The following is a 20,437-nucleotide window of genomic DNA, read 5'->3' as shown; positions in this document are numbered from 1 at the left end:
TTTTTATTTACGATCTTTGCTTTTTGGGAGGCAGAAAAAAAACAACCAGTCCCGAGTTCCGTTTCCCATCATGCATTACGGCACACTTCTCGTCGCTGCTGTGAGTAGTAGCTGTAGCTGCAGTTCGGGACCGTTTCGCTGTGGACACAGATGTCTCCACCTGTGACCGGTGCCTGCGTGTGAACCGAGCCGAGCACAGTCAAGACGTCGCCGGCAGCGGATGCCGCTCACGGTGCGGAATTCTGCCGGGAGGAGGAGGAAGAAAACCCCGGATGAGAAGAGACCCGGGGAGTCGACTTCTTCTCAGGTACGGGTTTAGCTCATAGCATGCTAACAGGCTAACGAAGCCGCTACTGTCAGTGCATTCGTCGCTTTTGTGTCGTGGTTTCACGGAAATGTACCGTTTTTTCTTCATTATTCATCACTTGATAGAACAACGTCGAACACATTTGACGCGCACACAGAGAACACCTGAGCCTCACCAGTGCTAACCATTAGCTTGTGTCTGTTTCTTAACAATAGCTCGCTTGGCTCGAGCCAGCGACTAACGCTTACTATCACTACGTTCTGTGTTATGAATGTAGAGCAAAGGTTAAGTTTGAGCTCAGTTAAGGTTTCACTGTTGAGCTTGAGGGTAAAAGTTAAAAAAAGGTAGTTTCACTTTGCAGCTTTGACGTCATGTTTTATAATCAGGAAGTAAGGTTTTGTAGCGTTAACAACTTAAAAGGCTTTGAAGGATGATGTGACTCAGATTGCTTTCAGGGCTGTGTGGACTCAAACATTGGGCTTTGCCAATTTCAGATCTTCTAGTCAGATTACAGTAGGAGGTCACGTGAGAAGAGGGATTGTGTCTGTTTACCTAAAACGTAGCGTTGACGTTCTCTGTTGTGGTTAAAGGTGCATGATTAAGTATATGAGGAAGTCGGATGTAAACACAACAAATGGCACGTTTCTGTGATACAGTTCTAGCACTCCTCAACCTGTCTCGTTTCTTTGCTTTTCCATCAGTGAAAGTACCTGGTACCTTCTTTTAGTTCTGTGCTCGGGACATGCAGGAAGTACTGAACCATTCTGTGAACAAATCTTTTTTTAATCCACTGATTCTAATGATTCAGTTGCACCCAAAACAGCTGCTTTACAAGACACTAGTTTCTGTATTTGTGTCGCGGATAAAACGACGTCATTACCAAACTCGAGTATAGTCGAGTAGAGCTTGGACTGTATAATAGAAGGATGCCAATAGTTGTAAATGTGAAGAATCAAATCATCTTGTTACAGGGATATATGCTGCGTGGATTTCTATAAATCGGCATCAGTTATCGGCTGTGTGAATGGAGAGACCCACATTGGTCTAACTATCTCTTTAGGTTTTCTTTCAGAGATGTTGATTTGGACGACACCATCCTGACTTCACTGTCACAATTTCTTCCCTGTGCTCAGGTGATGGCGCCGACCCGCATGAAGCTCCGCGTGCGTCGCCGTAACGGCGCAGCAGGAGGCAGTCAGCCGGCAGAGGAAGAGGAGAGGAGTCGAGAGAGCCGCAGCAGCCGGAGGAAAACCGCCAACAACGCTGCTTCCACCTCCGCTGCTGCTACTGCTGCTGACACCACCTCCCCTCCCTCAACCTCCACCACCACGGCCTCAACCTCGACTCGGGCAATGGTGGCGGCAGAGGACGCGTCGCCCGACTCCAAGTGCCCCATCTGCCTGGACCGCTTCAACAACCTGGCGTACCTGGACCGCTGCCTGCACCGCTTCTGCTTCCCCTGCATCCAGGAGTGGTCGCACAACAAGGCGGAGTGTCCGCTCTGCAAGCAGCCCTTCACCTCCATCCTGCACTCGGTCCGCGCCGAGGACGACTTCAAGGAGTACACGCTGCGGCCGCCGCCCGCCAGCAGCAGCGTGGCGGCCACCGTGGCCATGGTGGCGGCGATGGTGTCGGCCGCCAGGAACGACCCGCGCATGCTGCGTCTGATGCTGAGGAGGAACAGGACGGCGGACGGAGGCGAGAGTCTCATCAGGAGGACGAGGAGGGAGCGGGGGGGACGAGGAGGCAGGGGCGCTGGGGTGTGGGAGATGTACTTTGACTCTCCGACTCTTCCTCTCGCTTCTCTGTCTCCTAATCTCACTGCTGCAGAGGACGGAGGCGAGGGGGAGGAGCTGGGGCGACAGACAAACAGGAGGCGGCCGGATCCGGGGCGTGGGGTAATTTTCGATGGACTCACGGGCCCCAGGCCGACGAGGACGCACAACGACCGCACATATCGGCGGCTGATGACGCGCCTCGTGGCAAGACGCCGCCAGCAGCAAGAGGGCGGGGCTGTGCGGCGGCTCAGGGAGAGAGAGACGGTGGCTTTCCGCCGCGGCCTGTACCGCTGTGGAATACGGGTCCACGGTGTCGCCGGGGTCAACGACAACCAAGCACAACAGTGTGACATCTCAGCAGAGAGTTTCCGCCACAACCCCGCCCACCTTAACAAACTCCGCCCCTGGCTGCGGCGGGAGCTCACGGTGCTGTACGGCGCTCACAACTCTCTGGTCGACATCGTCCAGCGCATTATCATGGCACAGCTCTCCCGCCACGGACTGGAGGACACGCCCACCATCGAAGACGAGCTGCGGCCGTTCCTGCTGGCTCGCACCGACCACTTCCTGCACGAGCTGGTCAGCTTCGCTCGCTCGCCGCTCACACTGGAAAACTACGACCTGCAGGCGGTGTACGAGCCGCCCGCCGCCGCCATGGAGCTGGAGGGGATGAGCAGCCCCTCGGACAGCAGCTCTGTCATCGCTATTTCTGAGGGCGAGGAAGAGGAGGGGCCTGTGGGAGGAAGGTCAGCGGAGGGAATGGTGGCGAGCGCTCATGATGATGATGATGTCATCCAAGCAGGAAGCTGCCTCAGCCTGTCAGCGTGGGATGATGAAACGCCAGGCCCCTCCTACTCCACCGCAGAGCCGTCATGTTCTCTCACCCCGCTGACGCCTAACTCCGCCCATCAGGGCGCAGCCAATGAGGAGGGAGAGAAGGCGGAGGAGTGTTTGATTGTCGGGTACAAGAAGCCGATCGCGGAACGAACTCCCGAGCTGGTGCAGCTCTCCTCCGACACCGAGGAAGACGAAGTCAAGGCCAAAAAGGAGGAGTCAGCTGATAAGGCTCCACCCCTCCCCTCCACCACCACCTCTCCTCCTCTCTCAATACCTCCGTCTACATCCAGCGCCTTCCGGGAGGAGCAGGACGAATCGCTAAAGGAGAAAGCCGACGGGGCGGCGGCTTGTCGATCACGTGCACGCTCATGGTCGGCGAGTTCGGGAAGAAGTCACGAGTCTGTGAGCTCACTCAGCCCGAGCGAGCGTTGCCAGGACTGGATGCAACAAGGCGGCGACAACAGGAGGAGGAGGAAGAAGAGGAGGAGGACGCAGGAGAAGAGCGGCACGCTCTACAACCCGAACCGCTCCATTTATCCCGCCATGCTGTGCCGCCGCCCCCACACGCCCTCACCGTTTCACTCCAGCGTCGAGTCCGGCTCACCGCTGCCGCCCAGTCCACTGGACTCCAGCTGGGACTTCAACTGCTCCTCGCTCAGCTCCTCGCCGTCCCACGCTTCCTCGCCCCTCTGCCTGTCCCCGCAGCAGTCCTCGCCACAGACGCCACCGACGCCCTCGCTCTCGCCGAGCGACGCCCACAACAGGGAGAAACCCGGCGGGAAGAGGAAGTACAAGAGCCGCCACCTGGACAGCAACGACAAGGACCCGACCTGGAGGCCCAGCGGCGGCCATCAGCAGGAGAGGAGGCGGGACAGCGAGAGCAAGAAGAGGAAGACGAGGGCGAGAGACGGCAGGAGAAGGCGGCGGAGGAAGGAGAGCGGCGGTTACCACGGCGACAGGTGAGCTACTTACTGTTTGTGTCGCATGAATTTTAAACCTGTCACATGTCACTAAACGTGATGACGTCACCGTGTCCCGTCTTGTCGTGCAGCAGCAGGAAGTGCAGAGACGACCGCAGTCCCAGCGTGGAGATCGTCTACGAGCGCAGCTGCGCCGCGGCGCCGCCTCCTTCACGCAAACGCCGCAGGAAAGGCCATCGCAACACGCAACACAGCAGGTGTGACGCGCACACAAACGTCCGACATGAGGACATTTCTTTGTTTTTTTAGTTTGGGGACCTAAAAAAATCTCCTGTGACCCATACGTGGGCCCTGACCCAGTCTTTGAGAGTCACTACACTAGCAGAGCATTAAACTAATTGTATTCATATAAATATTATTACAGTTCATATTAATATGAAGTGAGTTTATCATCGTATTATTATTATTAATTAATATCAAAAACTCTTCCACACCAAAGTCCATAGAGAAAAGTGATATAAATAAATATCACATCACAGCACATAGTAGTTGTTTTTCAGTTTGTCTTTCCTCAGTGACACCAAGTGACCACACGAGGCAGCGGTAGACCGGCAGCCCCTGTGTCTGCGTGAGCTAAGAATCACTGCTTTTCTCTGTGGGGTTTGGTGTGGGGAGGTTTCAGTGGTTTGAAACACTATAATACACTGTATGTTGTAGCTTATCAGTTGCAGTAGGGTTTTCTCTCCACCAGATGGAGCCAAACTAAAGCCCTCTCTGGATTGTCACCACTTTTCCTCTTTGCCTGATATTTATCAAGCAGAGTTGGAGCCTCTGTCGCTTGTACCTCGACAATAAAAGACATTCCTGTTTTTCTTCTTTCAAGAAACAGTTAAAAAATTAAATTACGAAGCAGTTACTTTACATACAATAAATACTTCTGCACCTAAGTAACTTGTAGGTGCAGAAAGAAATTAGAATTTTCCTCATTTGTATTTTTTGGTGAATTTGGTCAAAACGAGCAGGCACACTCACCTGCTGTACGCTTGTCGCCCACTGGGGGGCGACATCCCACACATCACTGTTGCAGACGGTGGGACTGAGGTTTGCTCTTGTGTCTGTTAGAATCTGTGCTTTTTTAAGTTTTCAAAATAAAAGTCTGAGGTTTTATTGGTTGAAAATGTTAGATTACAGAACTTTATTAACACTCTGTGTCTCTCTCTCTCTCGCTCAGCTCTCCTGTGATCATCACGCTCGACAGCGACAGCAGCCGCGACGCCCTCAACAGCAGCAGCAGTCCGCTCAGCAGCCAGCAGACCGTCGACTTCTCCGACCTCCCTCCTCTCCCGTTGGTCCATTCCGACGGCATGGGCGGGGCTTTGGATGAAGAGATCGGCGAGCTTCCCATCAACATCCTCGACCGGGGGTCTGATGGGTCGGAGGCGGAGCCGCCGGGTCTGCGAGAGACCATGTGTCCCATCGACGTCGGGAGCAACAGCAACAGTGATCGTGACATCGATGTCGAGAACGACGATGGCGACAGACCGTCTTCAAGTGTACACGAGCCAATCAGAGCGGCCGAACAACGAGCACCGGCTGCTCGTAATAAGTGTAATCGCAGAAAATCAACAGGGAAAAAGGGGGGCGGCGACTGTCCCGCAACAAATCTTCACAAAAGCGCCTCGCCCTCCGACAGCCGTCTGCTCGCTGCCATTCTTGAAGACCTGAAGGGAATTGTCGCACCTAAACGCGACCTTTCTTTGACCTTTGACTCAAGTCACTCACCTGACTCAGGAAGAAGGCGCTCGCGAAATCCGTGCAAGGCCAATCGGACTCACTCAAAGCCGGATACCGCGGGGGATCCGGAGCTCAAAGACCAAAGTCAGGACTCTGAGTTGCCAACGTGTAGTAGCTCCGCCCCCTCGCTGTCTCCTCCGCAGCAGACGCGGCGCATGGACGTCCCTCCACTCCTGAAACGCGCCAGTCCCGTTCGCTCCCACAACCGGAACACGCCGCCGCCATTAAAGCACAAAGACGCAGGAACTCCGCAACTGTCGCCCGTCGCGGCGCTCTTCTCCGAAGCAGACTCTCATGACTCAAACCTGACGCCGCCCCTCACTGAATCCCGTTTGCCCACAGGCGATGACGTCATCCCCCCGATTTCAACGCTCAAGAAACACTTTGCGGGCTCTTTGGCGCTGAGAGGAGTCTCAGGGTCTGCGGGCGGCCCGGCGACTCCTGCTGACATCAGCAACCACAAACCTCCCGTTGATTACCGCTCATCTTTTGGGTCTGACGACAGTTCAGCAAATATTGGATCTTTACTTTTACCAATCAGTTTTTATTCTCCTTCGTTACATTCCAGCTGTGACGGCTGGCCTTCACAGAGTCTTAGATTTCCACCCGTTAACTTTCTTCCTGCGAATTCTGTTTCTCCTGTTAATTTCCACTCGATGGAGCCCGGCTGGTCCAAACTGCCTCATGCCAACTACACTTCTGTCGGTCACGGGGAAAAGACCGCCGGCCTAAGTTCTTCTCGGGTTCCTCCCGATGACTTCCATGGTGCTAGAGACGCAGCGGCAGGTAGCGGCGTTTCTAACGATGTGTCTTCTACTCTCTTGGCTTCGACCGTTGAAGCAAGGACTCACAATTCCTCCTCACCCGTCGAGGATCTGTCCTCGAGGTCCAGATCTCCTGGTGAGTTCCACTCGATGGAGCCCCGCTGGTCCAGACCGGCTCACACTGACTCTACTTCGGTCAGTCACGGGAAAAAGACCGTCGGCCTAAGTTCCTCTCGGGTTCCTCCCGATGACTTCCATGTTGCCAGAAGTAAAGGTGCTGGAGACACAGCGGCAGGTAGCGGCGTTTCTAACAATGTGTCTTCGACTCTCTTAGCGTTGACCGTTGAAGCCAGGACTCACGATTCCTCCTCACCCGTTGACTCCCACTCTTCCAGCAAGGGAGACAATCTGTCCCAGAGGGTGAGAAGTCCTGAACGTACCGTCCACTCTTCCAGTGCAGCTTCAGACGGACTGACAGGCGGTAGAACTTCTTCAACAGTCAATCACGAAGGTCACCTACCGCCCAACGCGAGCTTAAATTCTCACATTACCCCGAGTCAACGCGAGGGACGCCTCAACCACGCCGCCTTACCCTCGTCTGTGTTTGACTTGGTGACCGCGGAGGATGATTCGCAGTCGGAGCGCGTCGCCGATTCCCAACCAAAACTTCACAACCACTTTGATGCGAAGTCCGTGTCGCAGGTTCCCGTTGACGCGCTCTCAGAACAGAATCTCGCCATGGACTCAAAAAGCTCTCACGGGGACTTTGAAAAAGACGGACGCGTCCCCAACTCTGACGCCTCCGGTGGCGCCCGATCGGACTCAGTCGCCCGTTGACGAATGTTCGCCCCGCCGGTGTTTTTTTTAAAAAAAAAAGACATTCACGATAGTCTACCACGTAGAAAAATGTGATGTTTCACTGAGAAAATGTCAGAAAAGAAGACTTGATTTGTATTTTTATGTTTCTTATGTTGCGATTCTTAAAAACAATTAAAAAAATTATTGTTTGAAACAAGTTGTTCATAGATTTCGGAGAAATTCTGGCCATTTTAGGTTCATACAAAAAAAAAATTTTTATTTCCGGGAGGGGCGGGGACAAATGTTCGAGGTCTAATTCAAAGGTTTTGGTGTGAAATCTGACTTTTTATTTTACTTTTAAGGTTTAGTCGCGAATTAAAACGATTTAAAAAAAAAAAAAAATTAATAAATGAAATTTGACGGATACGTTTCACAGCTTTAAAGCAGCTTTAAAGGACAATTCCTGCCTGTACTTTTCACCAGTCTCCAGGGAAACGTTAACCCCGCCCCCCGTCTGTCTGTCGACCTCAAGAAGTAACAATGTGTTAAAGACGACGTGTGATGCTGGTCGTCATGTACATGAGAGTCTGTGAGGACGTGTCCTGAATAAAGGTCTGGTCAGAACATGAGTCAGCGTTTGTGATTCCTGCCGTAAACACCAAGTTCAAATGTCAGTCATTGCTTTCATTAATTATTAATTTTATTATTATTATTTTTATTTTGTGCCCCTCCCCAGAACTGTGAGACGGAGGGAACCACTCGCTCCCCCACACCAAAGTCCAGAGAGAAAAATCCTCTGCCACCTTGGCTTGGGAGAGCGAGCGGTTGGATTTTGCCTCCACCAGATGGAGCCAAACTGAAGCCTTCCTCTGATTTTAACCATTCTCCTCTTCATTACCCCTCCTTATCGCCTTCACTCACTCCCCCCCTCTCTCTCTCAGTCGCTCTCTCTGTCGCTCACAGGTAGAAAACTGGGAGATAATGAGTCTCGGGGGGGAATCGAGAGACGCTCTCCCATGCTAATTAAGACGATCAGGGTCCGATTAAACGGCTGTTAAACACACACACACTGGTGGATCGGCGCCAAGTCCCGGCTCCGCTCAGATAAAGTGAAAAGGACAAAGCAGGAGGTCGGAAACCGGGTAAAAAAAACACCCAAAAAAACGCAAAAACAAATCATTTTAAGCTTGAAAAAAAAACTATGTTATTCAGCAAAACACATTTTTGGAAGGAGTTGAGTTTGACGAGTCGGTGCTGAGGCTGAGGCTGAGTCTACCACTCTGTCCACACTGAGTTATAATTTTTACACCAGCTCTCCACAAAGCAAACATTGGTGGTTTTATTTTGAAAACTACAGGTCATGATTTAAGTTTGAAGAACAGAAAACTTTAATTTAATTTAATTTAATTTTGAAAAGTGTAGGTTGTTCTGAAAACTCATGTTTTACTGTCGGGACAGAAACTGAAACTTAAATTTTGAAAATGTCAAGGTTGCGTTTTAGTGTGGACAAAAAGAAACTTTTGAAAGTTGTCATGTTTTACCGTCGCCAACAGAAATGGAGTTAAAATTTGAAAACTAAGTTGTGTTTCAATATTGAAAACAATCTTGTTTCATTCTGAAAACTGTGTGTGTGGACAAACAGAAATGGGGGCTTTAATTTTGAAAACTACAGGTCATGTTTGAGTGCAGACAAAAAGAAAGTGAGACCTTTATTTTGAAAACTTCAGGGTTGTGTTTTAGTGTGGACAAACAGAAAGTGACACTTTTATTCTGAAAACTGTGGGTCATGTTTTAGTGTAGGCAAACTGAAATTTAGACTTTTATTCTGAAAACTGTCATATTTTACTGATGCTGCCATCCCCACCGTCCCCCCACTTCTCTCAGGCCACGCCCACATTCTAGAACACTGGTGGCAGGCCATTGTTAGCGCTGTTGCCAGGCAACACGGTGCACCGTCGTCAGGGACAACCATCCCCTCTGTCTTTCTTTCCTCTCTCGCTCTCTGATAGCAAAACCATTACTGAGATGACGAGCCCACACACACACACACACACACACACACACACACACACACACACACACACACACACACACACACACACACACACACACACACACACACACACACACACAGCTTCCATCTTGTGGCAGAAAAAAACAATTCACACAAACGCATGAAAACATATTGTTCATCTTAATGCTCACACACACTGTATTGCATGATGCAACCACCTGACATCCATATTTCTGCAGTGTGTGTGTGTGTGTGTGTGTGTTTGCTGTCATAAACACTAACCTTGTCAGGACCAGTCGTCCTCATGGAAACCAAAAACCTGGTCCTAATGAGGCAGAATCTCATTTCTGAGGAGCTGGTTAAAGTTCAGAACTGTGGTTATGGTAAAGGTTAGTGATAGTCATTAACTGGTTATGGTTAAAAGTCTAAACCTGTGTCTGTGTGTGTGTGTGTGTGTGTGTGTGTGTGTGTGTGTGTGTGTGTGTGTGTGTGTGTCAGACTCGCGGCTCATCTTTTGAAAATGCTTTATTATAATTCAGCACATGAGGAGGTCACAGAGACAGGACACATGAGGAGGAGGACAGACACACACACAGAGGATGTCCCCCTCCTCACCTCACCCCGCTCGCGCCCGCAACAAACACGGGGGGGGGGGGGGGGGGGGGCTCCCACAGTGTCGCAGGAGAAAGAAAACAAAGGGAAACGATAGAAATAAGGAAATAATAACATTTCCAACATGTCCGACGACACAAACTTGATGATGACGATGTCACAGGGAATCGTTGTGTTGGTAACATGACGGGGACATTTTAGGTTTGCTTTGTTTTAAAGTGAGGTATGTCGTGTTATCTCACAGTCCAACAGGAGCTGCTGGTCTACTGCTGCTGCCTCGTGTGGTCACTTTGTGTCACGGAGGTAAATCCAAACGGAGCTTTTCAAAAGCCGAATTCACGGAAATAAGACATTTGAACGTATTGATGGAGGCAGCAGTGGATCAACAACTCCTGTGAACGTCTGTGTGCTGTGATGTTAAAATCACTGATTTTCTCTATGGGCTTTGGTGTGGGAGAGTGAGCGGTTTAACAAAGTGACAAAAACAAAAAACTTTCCACTTAGCAGACCGTGAGATAAAGTGGTGACGACAGAAACAAACATGTTCACGTCTTTATCTCACTGCTGAGACTGGACTCAGACTTTTCCAACAGGAAACTGAAGTTTGTAAACCACTCACTCTCCCACACCAAAGCCCATAGAGAAAATCAGTGATTTTAACATCACATCACAGAGGAGTTGTTGATCCACTGCTGCCTCCATCACTAAGTTCAAATGTGCTAACTAGTGATTTCGGCATTTGAAATATTTAATTTAGACTTAACTCAGTGACACAAAGTGACCACACGAGGCAGCGGTACACGAGCAGCTCCTGTGTCCCCGCGAGCTAAAATCACTGATTTTCTTGATGGGGTTGGTGTGGGAGAGTGAGCGGTTTACAAATTTGTCCAACAGTGCGATAAAGACGTGAGCATGTTCTTAAGATACCGTGGACTTAATCTGACGTAGATTTTGTTTGGCGAGTCTTTTGTTAAGTGTCCATATTTGCACTGAGAGCAAGCGTCAATAATATTTGAATTATCCCTTTAATGTCGGTACCAAACGTGCGTAAAAACACGAACTTTCCGGCGAAGAGTTAAGCGACCACAGACGTCGCACAGGTCTGTGGATAAAGTAACAAACGGCCACTAGGGGGTGCAGCGTAAAGTCATGTAAATCAACCCAACACAACATTTTGTGTCGCGTCGTTCACGATGGCCTTCAGATGTCGTTGGACGCGTTTTGTGTGTTTTCGTTGCTCAGACGTGTTGGAAATGTCGCAGGGGTTATTTTTGTGTGTGTGGAATGTTCTGATCAGATTTGGTTCTCAGGGTTCAGCTTTTCAAGATACAAGAACATCGCAGCTGCTTCCGAACTCTCTCTCTCTCTCTCTCAGTGACACAGACTTTGGACGTCTGAAGGTTTCGCGACTGGACATTTCAATTTGGCGCCAATGTTCGACATTTCTTAACGACAATTGACGTGCGCCCCGTCGCCGTTTACACAAGTACAAAAATACAACAAAGTGACGTTTTTCAGTTCGTACAAAACCTAACGGAAGATTGACTGCGCCCTGAGAACGTTCCAGAGAACCCCCCCCCCCCGATCAGATGTTTAACTTCTCCTTGAGGCAGTGAAGTAAACACGTGAGTAAAATAAACAGAACCAAAAAACCGTCTAAACACCAGATTGCGTGAGAACCTGTGAGGAGCAGATCGGGTCTGGACACGGCTCCGTTAAAAACCAGTCAAGGTGCCTTTTGAAGTTCTTGAGGAGGAGGTAGACAAAAGAGACGGAAAACAGTGATGTGGTAGTTGTAGTCCTACTGTGGTGAACTCGTAGTCCTTTTTAGTAACAGTCCTGGTTCACGTTCCTGCTGAGGTCAGTTCGTAACTCCTGCCGTCGCCACGCCGTTTCTCTGACGTTAACCCGTCGTCCGGTTTTGGTGAAACTCATCGTTTTTTCTGGTGGATGAGGCCTGAATCTTCGTTTGATCGGACGAGGGGGAGGAGACTGTTGGACCATTCGTGGTGAGTGAAGGCTGCTCAGTGCTGCCCTCGTGTGACACAACAACCACATTTACCGTGTTTGAACATCGTAGAGGGGTTTGTTGTTGTTTTTATTTCTGTTGTCTTTGACTTTATCTTTGTTTTCTACAGCAATTTAGCCGTCTGGTAGCTTGCTAAAAAGTAGCATATGTAGCATCTAGATGGCAGGTTTCAGGGTCAAGCCGTTTGTGTCCAACGAGCAAAGCATCACAGCTAGCGAATAGCTAACAGCTAACTAGTGAGCTAATGTAGCCTATTAGCATCTCAACAAAGCTATTTATATTATTTGACAGCTAGCTTACATTTCTGCCTTCTCTGGACCTTTAAACAAAGAAACTGTAGCCTCCTGTGATGCTAACACGATGCAGCTACAGCCTTGTCGCAATTTAAATGAGTAAGCTGTAGCTTCTTAGCATCTTTACAACCTCCATTTAGCTATTGAGAGCTGTCTAGATGTTTTGGGGATGAAAGATCGTTCGGAATCCTTCACTCTGAACATTTAACAAATAACTGCCGTTGTCTGCGATGCTAACATGTGCAGCTAGCATTTGTAGCCAGTTACCGGCGGCCAAAGTGTCCCCTCCCCCTCAGTCCACCTGCGTGTTTTGCTTGTTTGAGTTGTCTTGGGATTTGAAGTTGTCTTTAATTTAATCCACAGTTTGAAACTGTAATCCCGTTGCAGAGTTAAGAGTCCAGCGTCACCAGCGTCTTTGTGCGATTTGACTTCCTGTTCGCGACCAGTCCCAGTTGCGACGCTGTGGGTGACGGCGTCTTCAGAAGAACCAACGGAAGGCTTCGCCAGTCGGGACAGACGGAGGACGCTAAGACAAAGACAACGAGAAAAAGTAAGTAAGAAAGAAAAAGTGTTTTAAAGTGTATTAAATACGTTAAAATAACAATAATAGTAATCACGTGATAATCCGAATAAGACGGACACAAAATTCTGCTTCCCTACGCCACTCTACAATTTGTTTTCAAAGTCTCAGTTTTTGTTCGTCCACACTCAAACATGACCTTGACGTTTTCAAAATAAAAGTCTTCTGTTCCTGCTTGTGCACCCTGAAAACAACCCTGCAGATTTCAAAATAAAAATCTTGGTTTCTGTTCGTCCACACTAAAACGCCACCCTACAATTTGTTTTCAAAGTTTCAGTTTCTGTTCATCCACACTAAAACACACACCACAGTTTTCAAAGTTAAAGTCTCAGCTTTGCTTAGTCCACACTAAAATGCAACCCTTCAATTTTCAAAAGAAAAGTCTCAGTTTCTGCTTTGTCCACATTAAATACAACACTGTAGTTTTCAAACTGTTTATCCACACTAAAACACGACCCGGAGGTTTTCAAGGTAAAGGTCTCCTCTTTGCTTTGGCCACACTAAAACAAACCCACATTTTCTGTGAGGTACCTTATACAAGAGCGGTTTCACAAAAGTCTTTTTAGAGTGTTGAAAACTCGTGTCAACCGCATGTACCACAGTGTTTTTAAGTTCTGTTTCCGTGTGGATGACGCGGTAGTCTTTCGTGGTGTAACTGCTCTGTGATTGGCCGAGAATCTCGTGACATCAGAGAGGACCAAACAGCGATGAGGCAAGAGTGTGGAACACCTGTTCACACACACACACACACACACACACAGGCTGTCACTTGCTGTTAGCCTCCACAGGTTCAATTAGTGTGTAATTGAGGAAGATTACGGCTGTTAATTCACTGTTGTAGTAACACACACACACACACACTTATGTGAGTGTGTGTGTGTGTGTTAATGTCGAGGGAATAATTAGTGATAGTTTGTGAAGATTCCAACAGAAAGAACTTTGTGTGTGTGTGTGTGTGTGTGTGTGTGTGATGTATGGAGTCATCAGTGAGGTCGAACGCTGTGTCAATGAATTATTGATCACCACTAATTCTTAAAGCACGCGCACACACACACACACACACACACACACAGTGAATCACATAAATATCCTCCCTCTCCTCTCTTTCCCCACAGCTCACTTTATCACTTTGAATCAGTGGAGACGTGTGTGAGAGTGTGTGTGTGTGTGTGTGTGTGTGTGTGTGAGAGTGTGTGTGTGTGTGTGTGTTGGCAGGCTGCCAGACCTCAGCAGGGACCAAGTACTCGCTTTTCACCACCCACCATCTGTACAACACACACACACACACACACTCTCTCAGCTGGTGAGAAATGCTTTCAAGCTCATGCCTCGCTGGCAGTGATCTGGGTTAAATGAGCCAAGACACACACACACACACACACACACACACACACGCGCACACACACAGGCGCACACACACACACACACACGCACACGCACGCACAATATGGTCAAGTGTTGTTCTGCCACCCGCACATTCATTCTCTCCCTTTTTTTCCCTCCACACGCCGCCTGCACAGCCGCCAGGATCAATGTGAGGTTAAGCCGGGGATCGAACCGCCGACCTTCTCGTTAGGAGGACGACCCGCACTGTCGACCGCCTCGCAGCTGCGGCGTTGTGATTGGTTTGCAGAAACGGATCCGTCAGTGCGTTTACGTTCATGTTAAACGTCCAGTTTTAGTCGGACTGACACGGGGTTTCCTCATGTCACGCAAACACGTTAGTCTGACTAATATCCAGCTCGTCTTAGTCGGACTAACATACTGGATAATGTGATTCATAGTCTCATTACTCCTGCGTGTATACACTTAGTCAGACTGGAGTCGGACTTGTCGTTCTGCACGGTCTTTGACCCCGAGGGGGCGGGGCATAATTATAACTTGAGCTTGAGCATTAGCTCCAAGTTCATGTTTTCTCACAGTATTCGACTGCGAAGTCCAACGACACAAATCCCGCTAATACACAAAATGTCTGACTGCACACCTGGAGCTAAGGCTAGCAGTGAGCAACAGCTAACAACAGTGCGACAAAGTTAGCGGGTAATCCGACTTTTTCCACTCACTTTCGGCCCCGCCCACTCCTCCTTCGCGCAGTCTCATACGCCGTGAACGTAAACTTGCTAATTGGACTCCTCCCTCTCTCACTGTGTGTGTGTGTGTGTTCATCCTCACCTCGAGCGCCCCCCCTCCTCCCCCCGGCTTCTTCTTCAGCTCTTCGCACTTCCTGAACTTGCAGATCTGGTGACCCGTCTTCCGGTTGCGGCAGGACGAGCAGACGCCGCAGTTGATCAGCCTCCTGCACGGCCCGCACACACCGCACCGCTTCCGCTTCCTCTTGGCCACCGCCCCCGACGCCGCCGAGGACGACGTTGACAGGGCGACGCCCCCTGCCGTCACCACCGACGACGAGGGCGAGGCGGAGGAGGGGCACGGGGAGGAGTTGGCGTGCTGCTGGCAGTCCGTTAGCGCACGCTGGCCGCCCGTCATTTGGAAAGCGCTACTCGCATCTGAGATCCCGCCCCCTGCCGAACCCATTGCCATGACGATGACCCCGGGGGGTAATCCTAGCCCCCCCAGGAAGCTACTGCCCATCACCCCGCCTCCATTGCAGCTCCCGGCCTCTGTTAGGGCCATCATGTCCGGGTGGGCGTGTCCCTGCTTGTTCATAATCCCACAGTCGGCGCCGCTGCTGTAACCGGGGAGAAAGTTTGCATTGCTAGGCGCCATGGGGTGATGGTGGGCCGTTCCCTGCGTTACAGGAAGTGAGGAGGCGCTGTGTCCGTGTTTTTCAGCTCCGCCCCCCTCGCCGCTCCCTCCACTTCTCCCTGCAGCCCCTCCCGACCCCGCACCGCCGTGGTGCATGCTGGTACTGTGGGGGTGTGAGGAGGGCACGTGACCCTGTGTCGCAGAGGGATGGTGATGGTGGTGGTGCGTCGGCGCCGCCGCCACAGGTTTGGGCCGGCTCCAGAACATGGCCGCCGGGTGGTTCATGTTCATGTTGTCGTGGCAGCCCCAAGGCGCCGTCGCCATGGTGCCCAGCCTGGCGGCGGCGGGTGGGAAAATGGGGGCGGCAGCCGCCAAACGGGCCGCCAGTTTGGCCGACTGAGGAAAGTTTGTGACGTTCATGTTCATGTTGACGTTGGTTTTGTAGAAGTTGGCGATGGACGAGCGGTAGCGGTCCATCTCTGTGGTGTAGTCCAGCATTGGAGCCAAACTCGAAACCTGCAACAAAAACACCGTCAACCTCTAATATCATCAAAATAAAGGAAGAGTTCAGGGTTTCCTTCGTGAATTTGTTCCCTGCTGCCCAGAACCAGCCTGAGAAACACAAATATATTGATTTTAGCCACTTAATGTAGGACTAAACTAATTAAATCCAAGTCCACCTAAGTCTATGACATCTTAAGAACATGTTTACATTTCTATCTCACTGTGAGACAGACTTTTCCAACAGGAAACTGAAGGTTGTAAAGCACTCACTCTCCCACACCAAACCCCATAGAGAAAATCAGTGATTTTGACATCACAGCACACAGGAGTTGTTGATCCACTGCTGCCTCCATCACCGAGTTCAAATGTCTTATTTTGTCAATTCTGTGTTTGAAATCCTTTGTTCAGATTTACGTCAGTGAAACAAAGTGACCACACGAGGCAGCAGTAGACCAGCAGCTCCTGTGTCCACCGTGAGCTAAAATCACTGATTTTCCCTATGGGGTTTGGTGTGGGAGAGTGAGTGCTTTACAAACTTCAGTTTCCAGGGGGCGCTGCTGACTTCATACGTCAAGAGTGACGCACAACACTTCACAACCGACGTCATGTGACTCAGGAGACGACTCACCTGTCCCTGTCCGCTGTAGACGTGGTGATTCGGGTGATGGTGGGAGGGGGCGGAGCTTCTCTGTAGCATCGAGGAGAGGTCGCTCTCCACGCACACGCCACTCGTCATACCCGACATGACACATGCACACACTCACACACACACACCTGCGCACAAGGGAAGTCCGTGAGCGGTTAGTCCCATAAAGTAGAGTCGTTTACTCTGTGGACGAAAAGAAAAACACAAGTTACGATAATTCTGATGTCAAAAATTCACTAAAATTATATTACAGTCACACTTTGTATATATTCTTTAGTTAAAAATAAGAATTTCAACACAATGTTGGTCACTGACTGGAAAGATGCATGGCTCCCCCTTGTGGCAAGTCAAAATAAATTACTAAGACTGAATGTTGGTGATCTAAACTTAATTAGGGTGAAAAGTTTTGGGTTAATCAAAGGCAAATTTTGTCGGCGTGTCAATATTTCGTTCCGTTTTTTCAACTAGCATTGCAAATTATTTGCACCTGCGAAAAACGACAGAACTACAAAAATATTCAAGTTTTAAAAAGTTCCCATCCAACAACGTTCAGTAAAATCCAACAAAATTTTACTTTGAACCAAAAACGGACACGAAGTTCAGGGGCGATCACAGCGACTGCGTCGATATTTTTCAATTTTTAACTTCTGTTCCAAATAATTAGCGCCTGTGAAAAAAAACGCGACAAAAACAACAATGACGATTTTTAATGTTTAAGTCAAAATTTTTACTTGTGTGAGGAGAGAACAGAGAAAAAGTCGAATTTAAAAAAAATGACCAAAAATGTCAGGAATTGCATGATGTCGGAAACGGGCGACAACTTCAGGGTCGATCAGAGAAATCGGGAAAATTATTGTTTTTTGTTTTTAAACAAAGGACAAAAACAATGAGTCACATGAGTCAGAAACTGAAAAATAACACACACACACACACACACTTGTTTGTTGTGCGTGTTTGTGCGCGTGCGTGCGTGCAGGCGAAGGAGAGAAAAAAAACGAGTTCGTTCACGTGGTGTGTGTTTGAGAAAGGAAAGAGAAACGTGTGTGTGTGTGTGCTTCACAAAAGAGAAATGAGAGCGCGAGTGTGTGTATGTGTGTGTTGGCACTGAGCGCGTGCGTGCAGAGCCAGTGCGAGAATGTGTGTGCGCGCGCGTGCGTGCGTGTGTGTGTTCCCACCCCCCCTCCTCTCTCCACGCTCCCTCGAGGCGGAACTAATTACCCCGTCTGGTCAACCGGGGGCCGGCGCGAGCTCCGACAGAAGGTCACGGTGGCCACCGGCCGCGAGGGGGAAACAGGCTCACCCACGCGACACATTAACACCCCGTCCCCCCTCCCTCCCCCCACCAGTGACAGTGTGAGGAAGGAGGAGGAGGAGGGAGGAGGAGGGGGGGTCAGTCCAAAAAAAGCCAGATCCGATAAGAACCGATAAAATACCGTGAACGCAGCATGCAGTCCAACAGAGAGGAGGAGGAGGAGGAGGGGAAGATGGACGGCGCGTGGCGTGCTGCTGATGCTACTTACCGGGCCCGCGAGGAGGAGGAAGAAGAGGAGGAGGAGGGTGATGAGGAAAAGAGGAGGAAGGAGAAGAAGAAGAAGAGGAGGAAGAAGGAGGAGAAGGAGACCGTGTGGGAATTAGCCCGCCACGGATCATGGCTGGCGGGGGAAGGAGACACACAGAGAGAGAGAGAGAGTGGGGGGTGGGTGGGGGGGCGGTGGAGGAGGAGGAGGGGAGACGAGCACCGGGAGGGGATTTGTCTGTCGGTACCGAGGAGAGGAGAGGAGGGAGGGAGGGAGGGAGGGTGATGGATAACAGGGGGGAGGTGGATGGATAATCACCTGGGCTTGGCACGAGCGAGCGTGAGGCGGGGGGAGGAGGGGGGAGAGGGAGGGAGAGAGAGAGAGAGAGCGAGACCCTGCAGGGGCGGGAAAAAAAGACACGAGCTCGAGGAAAGAGAGAGAGAAAAAACAGCACCATGGGAAGAAAGAAAGGAGGAGGAGGAGGAGGAGGTGATGAATAACAGCGGAGGTTACGCGCTACGTTCACGCGACAGAGCGAGGAGAGTGTGTGTGTGTGTGTGTGTTGGCTCGCGCCCTCCGCTGTGTCTCCCGCTGGCGGCGGCGGCGCCTGTGGCGGCGTGCCGCGCCGCGCCGCTGTGTGCCGCGCGTGCGGTGTGATTGGCCGCGTGCCGAGGACAGAGCGAGAGACTGTGATAGAGAGACGCGTTAATAATCACCGATTAATCAATCATTTAATGAAAGAGTGGATTAATTGAAAATGTTTAATTTTATTATATTTTCCTATTTTTTATGATTCATTTTAACTGTTTATTACATTGTTTTGTTAATTACCCCGTCACATGACTTTAACATATAATATAATATATGACTTTTGCAAAATTACTAAATAAATTAAGTGAATATATAATTTTTTTTACTTTTTTTTTAATTTAATGTCGCATTTCAAATCTACCCGTTTCTTACATTGAAGAAGATTGTCTGTAGAAAATGGCGGCAGTGCAAGATGTAAATTGAAGTTTGTCACTTACTTTTTCTCTTTCTTCTCGTTCTTCTCAGCGATCACATCGTCTTCCAGCAGTAATGTTTTCTATCCTGTCTTTCATCTCTTTAAAGGAACTCTTTCCCTTGATGACTTTGGTGAGGCCTGTCATGTGACCCTTAGATTATTATGATTTTTATTCTGTTCAAATATATGAGGTGATTAATAATTAATCAGATTCAGTTAGACAGGCTTTTCCAACAGGAAAGTGAAGTTTGTAACCCACTCACTCTCCCACACCAAACCCCATAAAGAAAATCATTGATTTTAGCTCACAGGGACACAGGAGCTGCTGGTCTACTGCTGCCTCGTGTGGTCACTTTGTGTCACTGAGATAAAGCTGAACAAAAGATTTTTAATGACGAATTTTACAAAATAACAAATTTGAATTTCCTGATAGAGGCAGTAATGGATTAACAACTGTGTGCTGTGATGTAAGAAATGATGATTTTCTATATGGACTTTGGTGTTGGAGAGTGAGTGCATTACAAAGCAATAAAAACTTATTTTTTTCAGTTGAACCCTCCGACTAGAAACGTGGTTATTCCCACTTCCATCTGCACCCGGAACGTACCATTATGCTAGTTTTGTTTCATAACGGTTAAAAAAAAGAAAACAAAGTATTCCTTTAATCACATCTCTGCAGGTGTATAAAAGTGAGGAACGACCTCAGTGTCTTCATTACCTCCGGTCTAAAAATGATTAAATGTCGCCATCTAGTGGATTAAAGTGGAAAGTACAGATGTTTAGTTGCGGACCACCTGTCTTCAAAGAGCTGTCTCAAATGTCGCTCTGTGTCAAACGAAACCTCCGCTGCCGCGCTGCTGTTTTTAACACGTCCCGGCGCCCTGCGCCTCTCCAGACTCCAACTCCGAGCCGACCGTGTTGGAGACTGAAAGGCAGCGGGTAGGTCCGTTCATCGGCTGGCGTCACATGTTAAGTATACATCGCTGTGTCAGACAGGAGCTCCGTGAACCTGGCATCTGAGCGACCGCGGCGTGCTAACGTGTGAGCTAAGGGTAGCACAACGTTATTAGCAGGTAGCCAGAAGCTAATTAATTAGCCACAGCACCGAAGTCCGTTTCTGATGAGACAATTCCACATACAGCGGGGAACCATGTTTAGTTTTAAAACCACTCACTATAGTCGACACATCTCATCACAAACAAGCCACGGTCTCTTTATTTCCACGATGTTTATGGTGAAAACACCAAATACTAAACCAAAAAATTGGCTCCCTTGCCCAATCTGAAACTGACTTCAGCGCCGCTGTTTTGTATTGTCGTGTTTTATGGCTAA

The 20,437-nt window shown here is 49.4% G+C and overlaps 2 protein-coding genes across 3 annotated transcripts; one reads left to right on the top strand and one right to left on the bottom strand.

Moving 5' to 3' along the window:
- Positions 1-86: 86 nt before the first annotated feature.
- LOC131456301 (serine/arginine repetitive matrix protein 2-like) lies at positions 87-7,827 on the top strand. The gene is made up of 4 exons (XM_058624539.1): positions 87-307; positions 1,441-3,881; positions 3,974-4,099; positions 5,074-7,827. The coding sequence occupies exons 1-4, from the start codon at positions 221-223 to the stop codon at positions 7,235-7,237; spliced, it is 4,818 nt and encodes a 1,605-aa protein (XP_058480522.1). The 5' UTR covers positions 87-220; the 3' UTR covers positions 7,238-7,827.
- A 2,041-nt stretch (positions 7,828-9,868) lies between these two features.
- LOC131456357 (CXXC-type zinc finger protein 5-like) lies at positions 9,869-19,830 on the bottom strand. 2 transcript variants are annotated; one of them, XM_058624635.1, is made up of 4 exons: positions 19,128-19,830; positions 16,565-16,765; positions 14,899-15,948; positions 9,869-12,672 (listed from the first exon to the last, which is right to left on the bottom strand). In XM_058624635.1, the coding sequence occupies exons 2-4, from the start codon at positions 16,679-16,681 to the stop codon at positions 12,625-12,627; spliced, it is 1,215 nt and encodes a 404-aa protein (XP_058480618.1). In that variant the 5' UTR covers positions 16,682-16,765; positions 19,128-19,830; the 3' UTR covers positions 9,869-12,624. The 2 variants fall into 2 exon arrangements, with proteins under 2 accessions (XP_058480618.1, XP_058480620.1); XM_058624637.1 differs by lacking the exon at positions 19,128-19,830 and adding an exon at positions 18,103-18,244.
- Positions 19,831-20,437: the final 607 nt, after the last annotated feature.

This window comes from Solea solea, chromosome 3 (genome assembly GCF_958295425.1).
Source record: "Solea solea chromosome 3, fSolSol10.1, whole genome shotgun sequence".
NCBI classification, from domain to species: domain Eukaryota; kingdom Metazoa; phylum Chordata; class Actinopteri; order Pleuronectiformes; family Soleidae; genus Solea; species Solea solea.
Note: the sequence above shows the minus strand (reverse complement) of the source record. Positions and strands in the feature narration are given on the sequence as shown.